Source organism: Odocoileus virginianus, chromosome 14 (genome assembly GCF_023699985.2).
Source record: "Odocoileus virginianus isolate 20LAN1187 ecotype Illinois chromosome 14, Ovbor_1.2, whole genome shotgun sequence".
Lineage (NCBI taxonomy): Eukaryota > Metazoa > Chordata > Mammalia > Artiodactyla > Cervidae > Odocoileus > Odocoileus virginianus.
Window position 1 is genome coordinate 54,214,385 of NC_069687.1, and position 9,990 is coordinate 54,224,374.

At 37.3% G+C, this 9,990-nt stretch overlaps 1 protein-coding gene across 4 annotated transcripts in view; it reads right to left on the minus strand.

Annotated features, from left to right (window-relative positions):
- CENPK (centromere protein K) overlaps positions 1-9,965 on the minus strand; it is a 31,661-nt gene extending 21,696 nt beyond the window's left edge. For 3 of the 4 annotated variants that reach the window (XM_020910354.2, XM_070476758.1, XM_070476761.1), the window contains exons 1-3: positions 9,859-9,965; positions 5,108-5,259; positions 2,806-2,862 (exon numbers count right to left, since the gene is read on the minus strand). In XM_020910354.2, coding sequence (XP_020766013.2) covers positions 2,806-2,862; positions 5,108-5,224 — 174 coding nt within the window. In that variant the 5' untranslated portion in view covers positions 5,225-5,259; positions 9,859-9,965. The remainder of the gene's footprint in view (positions 1-2,805; positions 2,863-5,107; positions 5,260-9,858) is intronic. The other variant, XM_070476759.1, reaches the window with a different exon arrangement.
- Positions 9,966-9,990: the final 25 nt, after the last annotated feature.

The window sequence follows — 9,990 nt, forward strand, 5'->3', positions numbered from 1 at the left end:
CTTCAAGACCCTACTCTGAATCATAACACTGGCTGTTGAATAGTCAGATGGAAAAACCTAGTCTCTGAAAGATTTACTTAATTATATAAAAATTCATCTATAGGTATTACAAATTTTTACCAAAGAAGAGTATAACATAATTTTCTTAGAGATAATTAAACAAGAATGTAAAAAAGTTTTTGAGAACTATAAAGTCACTTATAAATGCTAATTATTATTATTACTATAGAAGCATAACAAATCCTTAAAAAGTAAAATTTAAACTAGGCAAAACTATCAAAATGGTAAGGACTCTATATCACTTTTCCTGAAAATATTAGATCAAAATACATAAAGTTACCGACATTCATTTTTTTAACCTATTAAAAAATATAATTTAACCTCATACTATACTGATGAAACTCAGCTCTTACCTTTTAAAGCCCAGCTAAGGCAAATACGCAAATTATATCTGATACTGCTATAAAATTAAACCCTTTCTAACAAAGAAAAAAGTAGTATTTCTAAAGTGATTTTTAAAAAATTTGAGAAATCCTACCATTTTCCCATTTAATTTCTTGCTTTAGAAAATGGACTAAGCTTTAATACTGAATGTTTGAAATGAATAGATATGCTGGAAAGAATAAACTAAGCAAGCCTGAAATTATCCTTAAAGGCCTGCTTGCAAGGTTGGCCCCTGGCATCTAGGAGCCTGGATCTTAAGTAGGTTCCCACCAATCTGACAAGAGTGGCTCTCTGTGCCTAAACTGTGAGAAAATACAATTTATACTGAACACCTGCTTTCCTCCTAAGGGTCTGGTATTTTGATAACTGACAGGCTAAAGGGTGCCTATGTAACTGCTGCTGCTGCTAAGTCGCTTCAGTCGTGTCCGACCCTGTGCGACCCCATAGACGGCAGCCCACCAGGCTCCCCCGTCCCTGGGATTCTCCAGGCAAGAACACTGGAGTGGGTTGCCATTTCCTTCTCCAGTGCATGAAAGTGAAAAGTGAAAGTGAAGTCGCTCAGTCATGTCCAACTCTTAGCGACGTCATGGACTGCAGCCTGCCAGGCTCCTCTGTTCATGGGATTTTTCCAGGCAAGAGTACTGGAATGGGGTGCCATTGCTTTCTCTGGCCTATGTTAACTACCTCCCACAAAAAACTTTGGACTGAGTCTCTAATAAGCTTCCCTGGTAGACAATGTTTCACACTCATCACAACTCACTGGGGTATTTAAGTATGTCTTCTGTGACTCCACTGGGAAAGGGTCCTGAAAGCTCATGCCTGGTTTCCTCTGGACTTAAACCCATGCTTCTTTTCCCTTTGCTGATTTTATTCTGTATCATTTCAATGCAATAATTATCTCAGTCATGAATATGACGACTACAGACTGAGCCCTCTGAATAATTGTATAGAATCATAAAACCTGGGAGGAATGTTGGAGACCCCCAATACAATAGGAAAAGACATTTTGTGGAATCTTTGGATAATGTTATTATTGACTATCTCAGGATTCTGATTATTTACCACTACCTAAGCACTTCCCTCAAAACTGATGTTTGGCTTATTGCCTGAAAATCATTCAGGAAACTTAACTAGTGATTCTGATTCAGTAGGTCTCAATTTCTACAAGAAAAGCATCACATTTCCCAAGGAAACTAGATAATTTATTTATTGTACAATGATTTCCCAAATATAATTCAGTTTTACCCTGTACAAAAGAACATTATTTACTTATTGATGGATACAAACCTTTTTACAAAAGATGACTTGATTTTTTATGACCAGTTTTCAAACATCTGCTGTAATAAGCACTTTTCAAAGTGACAAACTAGCATTTTCCTTGTCTCTTTCTCACTCATTCTCATTTATTACTTAGGAGCATTATGCTCATAGATTTTAATGTTTTCATATTGTTATAAACAGCTGAAGCCTTTTTTTGATGCTCACATGATACCAAATATGGACAGCTGAGTGCCTTCAATAGGTCCCAATGTCTTTTGACATGCTCCCAGTATTTCTGGAGAACTTTCATTGGAATTATTTGCACATTTAACTGTTCTTAGAATTTTTATTATAAAAACATTTTTAACTTTTTATATGGTCAAATGCATCTAAATTTTCTTTTACCATGTCTAGATTTCTATTATTAGCCAAGCCATTTTCTTTTGTCTCTACCAAGACTGCACAGTCTCCAGCTTTTCTTAGGTTTTCATAGCAATTCATCTAGAACTTATGTTTCTATAATAAAACATAGAAGTCCAATTTTATTTTCTCCAGATGAATATCTAGTTGTACCACTATTCTTTACTAACTAATTCATCCCTTTCCCAAAGATTGTGCTGTCATCTCTGTCACACTTTAAATTTTTAACCTGTTGCACTGAACCACTGGTGTATTTCTAAACTAATTCCATAGGTCTTTGATTATTCAGATGAATAGTTTAATCCTTTTATGAACCTTAGGGTAAAATTAGTTAAAAATTCCACACAGAAAGTAAATAACTGTGGCTAGTGTACCTAACACAACATAGGACAGTCTTTGTTCTAATTTTTAACAAGGTATCACGATAGCAGCCAATGAGCAATTCACTCCATAATGAATGCATGCACAGTTGTTAAAACATAAATAATAAAGAATTTACTTATAACAGATTATTCAAAAAGCTTTTAGAATATTTCTCTTAAATCAGAAAGAAGAGAAAATTTTCCAAATCATTAAGTATACAGGCAGTAACAAAAATGTTATACTTGGCATAAATACAAACACATTTTGTACCTAAAACACAATGTATTCTACTTTTAGGAAGGACAAAAGGAATCATACCTGAGCATTTGAATCAGTGAGTGTCTCAGTTCCAGTAAGTGATAATTTGTTTTGACACTTGATTTAAAAAGTAAAGAAAAACAAATCACACAGTATATACCATAGACAATTTCTTTTCTCTATCCTTTTATATCAATGTACTATTCCTCTAAAACAATATACAAATATCTTATGTATGACAGCAATCTTTAAAATCCTTACTTCCTAAGCAAGAGGATCAAGAAGGAAGTCAAACAGGTCCCAACATGAACACAACAAAAGTACAAGTGGACTCTTGACTCAACACAGAATGAAAAAATGAGCATAAAAAAAACAAAAATAGCTAGGGTGAATTAGAAACTAGATAATGGAAAAATAGGAAATAATAGAACAAGGGGGAAAGCACTACAGAAAGATAACAAGAAGACAATTAAAATCATAAGAAAATAAAATCATCAGGAGACATTGCTACTATGCTATTGAAAAAAGAATTCACAATTGTTAATAGTGATTATATCTAAGTAAAAATATGGGCAACTTAAATTTTAATTGTGCTTATTTCTAATTGCAATACTTTTCCATAAAAATGTTTTGTTACTTTTTTTTTTTCATTTATTTTTATTAGTTGGAGGCTAATTACTTCACAACATTGCAGTGGGTTTTGTCATACACTGACATGAATCAGCCATGGAGTTACATGTATTCCCCATCCCGATCCCCCCTCCCACCTCCCTCTCCACCCGATTCCTCTGGGTCTTCCCAGTGGACCAGGCCCAAGCACTTGTCTCATGTTACTTTTTAAATTCAAAATTCTATATTGAAAATATTTCAAAAGCAACACGAAGTACCTTAAAAATTCAGTAATCACAGAGTACCAAGGATATATGCTTAAAAAATAATAATTTTTTAAAAAGGAAAAAAATAAAAAAACATTAACCTGCCTTAATGTAAAATTTTACTGGGAATAAGATGTAAAAAAAATGTCTATGGCTTGTATCATATATCACACTATTTTGAGTAAAACAAATTTTTACCAGTATACTATAGTGCACCAGAGTGATTCTATCTCATTAACTCAGAAAATGTACAAATAATTCAATCAAATTTTATAAATTAATTCATATTTTCATTCAAACTCCATTAAGTATAAAGTCTTCTTACCCTTTCTATTCTCTATCTTGGAAAATAAAAACCACTAACCACTCAATGGCCCAAGCTAGGAACCTAAAACTATCTGTAATTCCCCATCACCATTTCACAACAATTAACCTCCAGGTCCTTTAAGTCCAATCTTCTTAGTACCTCTTGAATCCATTCTTCTATTCGCAATGACAAGACTCTGGCTTTAGTACTTCTTACAGGACCACTACTACAGCCTCCTGAATATTCTTTCCTTCTGTAGTCTCACTTTTCTACATTCCATCTTCTTCAAAACCACCAGAGTTATTTCCTCAAACAAGGTATCTCATAATGCCACTTCATGTTTATAATCCTTTAATAGTTCCCCATAATATTCATTCAACAAAGTCCTTCATGTGCTTGCCCCTAATTACCTCTCCAGTCTCACTCTACAAATCCTTCTTCTCCTAATTTAAATGTCATACTATTCTACTTAGAGTTCTCTAAATTCTCCCAACATTTATATATTTTGTTCTTATAAAGAACAAAGTATAACTTTGTATACCTCTCCCACTTTCACAGGCTAACTATTTATCCTTTTGAAATGAATTCAGTATTATTTCCTCTTTAAGAAAGCTATCTTTGACACTTTCAGGCTAGGCTTAGTACTCCTCTTAAGTATAATCTTTAAACTTTACCACCATATTATAATTTGTGATTGCCTGCATTAGATGATAATCTCCTTGAGGGCAGGGACTGCCATAATTTTTTCTCCTTCTACAGCTCATCTAGTATAAAATTTCTAAAATGAATGCTTATAAGTCTAAAAAATATGTAAGTAGTTATCATATAATATAACAGCTTTCAGGCTTCCCTGGTGGCTTAGCAGTAAAGAATCTGCCTGCCAATACAGATGATGCAGGAGATGCGGGTTCGATCCCTGGGTCATGAAGATCCCCTGGAGGAGGGCATGGCAACCCACTCCAGTATTCTTGTCTGGAAAATCTCATGGACAGAGGAGCCTGACAGGTCCAGAGGGTCACATATGGCTACAGTCCATAGGGTCACAAAGAGTCGGACACAACTGCACACATGCATAATTGCTTTCAGAAACCAGTGTAATTCTTTCTTAAGTCTATAACTGAAATAGAATTCAACCTTACAGTAATTAATTAGTATATCACTTTTATGTCTTGATACTTACTTCTTCCATATCTTTCCACATTTCTTCACATTTTTTAATAAGTTCTTCTTCAGCATCAGCAACATCTTCCACATCTGTAGTACTATCTGGATCTAAATCTTGCTGATTCACTGACATGTGCCTTATGATTTTTGTTAACCTTGTAAGAAAAACTAAAGTAAAAAATATCCATTTAACAATATTCATTGATACCCACTACCTGCCAGATACTCACCTAGAAGCTAAAGATGTAACAGTGAAGAAAACAGGCAAATATTCCTCCAACCAAGGAGCTTACATTTCACTTGAGGAAAACAAAATAAACTCAAAAAAGATCAAAACAAATATAAATAAATATAAACTATAAATACAATAAAAGATTAACTATACCATGTGTTATATATCAAATAGTTTAAAGTACTATGAAGAAAAGCAAGACAAGGAAGAAACATACGGAATGCTCAGACAGGGGCAACATGATTTTTCACAAGGTGGTCATATAAGGTCAATGAGACAACTTAGCAAAAATACAGAGAGAAGGAAGTAAGACACGTGGATATTTAGGAGAAGAGGCTTCAGGCAGAGGGAACTGAAAGTACAAAGGCCCTGGGGAAGTAACATGACTGCTGTTTCCTAAAGCAGTAAAGAAGCCACTGTGATTAGAGCAGAGTAAGGCAGAGAAAACAAGATGAGGTCACAGACATAACAGGGATGAGATTATGTGGGTTTTACAGGTCATTTTAAGGACATAGGCTGAAATGAGAAATGATCAGAGTTTTGAAAAGAGGAATAATAAGATTTGAATTATATTTTAACACTGTAACTCTGAGTAACTACAGCCGGTAAGGAGAGAAGTAGGCAAATCAGTTAAGATGCTACTGAAATGATCCAAGTAAGATGGGGACCAGGATAATATTGAGATGGTACAAAATGTCCAATTCTAAATATATTTCCAAGACAGAGCCAAAAGGATTTCCTAACAGTCTGTTCATAGAGTGTCAAAGAAAAAGATGAATCAATTATTATTTTAAAAGTTTGGGCCTAAGCAATTGGAAAGATGGAGTTGCCAGTTACCAAGATGGGGAAGATGATCAAAGAAACCAAATTAGCAAGACATGAGATAATGCTGATTAAGAATCCAGTTTGCTGCTGCTAAGTCACTTCAGTCGTGTCCGACTCTGTGTGACTCCAGAGACGGCAGCCTACCAGGCTCCTCTGTCCCTGGGATTCTCCAGGCAAGAACACTGGAGTGGGTTGCCATTTCTTTCTCCAATGCACCAGAGTGAAAAGTGAAAGTAAAGTCACTCAGTCATGTCCGACTCTTCGAGACCCTGTGGACTGCAGCCCACCAGGCTCCTCTATCTGTGGGATTTCCCAGGCAAGAGTACTGGAGTGAGTTACCGTTTCCTTCTCCAGGGTATCTTCCCCACCCAGGGATCCAACCCACATCTCCTGCATTACCAGGTAAACTCTCTATCACTGAGTCACCTGGGAAGTCAGGGGGAATTTAAAGTTTAGGAGAGGGGGGACCCTTTAAGAAGTATTCCCTATGGGCAATTATCTCCCCATATTTTGGGTCTGTGTGTGCGTGCGTGCTAAGTTGCCTCAGTTGTGTCTGACTCTGCAACCCTGTGGGCTGTAGCCCGCCAGGCTCCTCTGTCCATGGGATTCTCCAGGCAAGAATACTGGAGTGGGCTGCCATGCCCTCCTCCAGGGGATCTTCTCCCACCCAGGAATCAAACCCATGTCTACTGTGACTCCTTCATTGCAGGTGGATTCTTTACTGCTGAGCTACCAGGAAAAGCCCATCTGGGGTCTACCACAAAGTAAAAGCAAAGAAGCAATTTATCTGGTTTGAAACAGGCACCCAGATGCCTTCTGAGTGGGCTTCCGGAGGAAGTGTTTTAGGGAGACCATTTGACAAGTTATATTTATTAGATAAAAAAGATTAAGATGGCAAATTTTACACATAGGTCAACAAAACAGAATAAAGAGCCCTGAAATAAACCCACACATATAAGGTCAATTAATTTTATGACAAATGAGCCAAGAATACATGACAGGGAGAGTCTTCTCAATAATGGTGTTGGAAAAACTAGACAGCCACACACAAAAGAATGAAACTGGACCACTATTTTATACCACACACAAAAATTAACTCAAAATGGTTAAAAGACTTGAATGTAACACTCAAAACTCTAAGACTCCTAGAAGAAGACATAAGTGGCGACTTCCTTGTCATCGGTCTTGGTGATGATTTGGGGAGTTTGGCAAAAAAGCAAAAATAAACAAATACGACTATATTAAACCATAAAGCCTCTGCACAGCAAAGGAAACCACTAACAGGATGAAAAGGCAACTAACTGAATGGAGGAAAATATTTGCAAATCATATATCTGATATGAGGTTACTATCCAAAATACATAAAAAACTCAGACAAGTCAATACCAAAAAGTAATGTGACTTAAAAATGAAAATGTTCCAAAGAAGACATACAGATGACCAACAGTTACATGAAAAAGTACTTATTATCAAGTAAATGCAAATCAAAACCACAATGAGGTATCATCTCACTCCAGTCAGAATGGCTGCTATCAAAAAGTCTACAAACAATAAATGCTGGAGAGGGTGCAGAGAAAAAGGAACCCTCCTACACTCTTGGTGGGAATGCAAACTAGTACAGCCACTATGGAGAACAGTGTGGAGATTCCTTAAAAAACTGGAAATAGAACTGCCATACAACCCAGCAAACCCACGGCTGGGCATATACACTGAGGAAACCAGAATTGAAAGAGACACATGTACCCCAATGTTCATCACAGCACTGTTTACAACAGCCAGGAGATGGAAGCAACCTACATGCCCAAAGGCAGACGAATGAATAAGAAAGCTGTGGTATATATACATGATAGAATATTACTCAGCCATTAAAAAGAATGCATTTGAATCAGTTCTAATGAGGTGGATGAAACTGGAGCCTATTATACAGAGTGAAATAAGTCAGAAAGAAAAAAGCCAATACAGTATACTAACGCATATATATGGAATTTAGAAAGATGGTACCGATTACCCTATATGCGAGACAGCGAAAGAGACATAGATGTGAAGAACAGTCTTTCGGACTGTGTGGGAGAAGGCAAGGGTGGGATGATCTGAGAGAGTACAGATGAAACATGTATATTATCATATGTGAAGTGGATCACCAGTCCAGGTTTGATGCATGAGACAGGGTGCTCAGGGCTGGTGCACTGGGATGACCCAGAGGGATGGGATGGGGAGGGAAGTGGGAGGGGGGGTCTGGATGGGGAACACATGTGCGCCCGTGGCTGATTCATGTCGATGTATGGCAAAAACCATTACAATATTATAAAGTAATTAGCCTCCAATTAAAATAATTTTTTTAGAAAAACCACAATGAGATGTTAGAGTGGCAATTATGAAACAAGTGTTGGCCAGGATGTGGGGAAAAAGGAATTCCTTGTTCACTGTTGGTGAAAACATAAATTGGTGTGGCCACTATGGGAAATATTATAAAGGTTCTTCAAAAAGGTAAAGACAAAACTACCATATGATCCAGCAATTCCACTTCTGGGTGTTCATCCAAAGGAAGAGAAAACATTAATTCAAAAATATATATGCAGTCTCATGTTTGTGGCAGCATAATTTACAACAGCCAGGACAACCTAAGTGTCTATCGACTGATGAATAAAGAAAATGCCTTATAATACAGACAGACATATATCAGTAAATTTTATTCCGCCATAAAGAAGAATGAAATCTCCTCACCTGCAACACCAATGGACCTTGAGGGCATATGCTAGGTGAAATAAGTCGGACAGAGAAAGACATACCACATGATCTCACTTACATGTGGTATCTAAAAATAATAATAAAAAGGACAAGCTCACAGATTAAAAAAAAAAACAGATTGGTGGTTGTCAAAGACAGGCAGGTGGGCCATGCAAATGGGTGGAGAGGGTTGAAAGGTACAAACTCAGTTACAAAATAAGTAAGTCATGAGAACAATGTATAGCACGGTGACTACAGAAAATAATACTATATGAAAGCATATATGAAAGTTGCTAAGAGAGTAGACTTAAAAAGTTCTCACCACAGGGGGTAAAAACCATTCTGTAAAATATGTACAGTAATGGATGTTAGACTTACTGTGGTGATCATTTCCCAATACATACAACAGACAAATATTAAATCATTACACTGTACACCTGAAACTAATATATGTCAATTATATCTCAATTTTTATGGTAAATTTTGTATATATGTTTTTTTTACCATAGTAAAAAAATTTTTTTTTCCTTTTTAAATAAGAGAGCTTAAGTCCAGAAATCCACTAAGAGATGGAAACCTAGTCCAGAAGGTAAATGGTCCTGCCTGGGCCACTTCGGCGTGACTGGATTTCTGCCCAGTCCCTCCCTCCCCACTCAACCCCCACAGTAACAAGCGCTCATTATCTTCTTCAGACTGTGTGTGAAAGAATCAAGAAGCTCAGGAAATAAGATGTTTGGCAAACCCGAAGGGAGGCCCGAAAGTTAACTAGTTCTTTCAAATTCCCCACCCTTATATCTTTCTCTCCTAACAGGTGAGATTCTAGAGCCGGAGAAGAACGGGACTCAGGCCTGGTGGGACGACAGGGATCCGGTTTCTCGGAGGAAAGGGTCCCACCGTGGGGGTCTGCAGCTCCATATCCTAGGAGTTGTCAACCCCGGGAGTAAGTTTCAACCGTTAAAACCCTCTCCGGGTCAAACGCTTACCTCCTCCACACCTCAGAGCTCAGGTGGCCTCAGCCTACTCCAGAAGCGGCTCTATGGCCCAGAACCCGCGCGCGCTGATTGCTGAGTGGATCTGCTTCCACCCACTCCACCCAATCTGGAACTTGCTCGGCC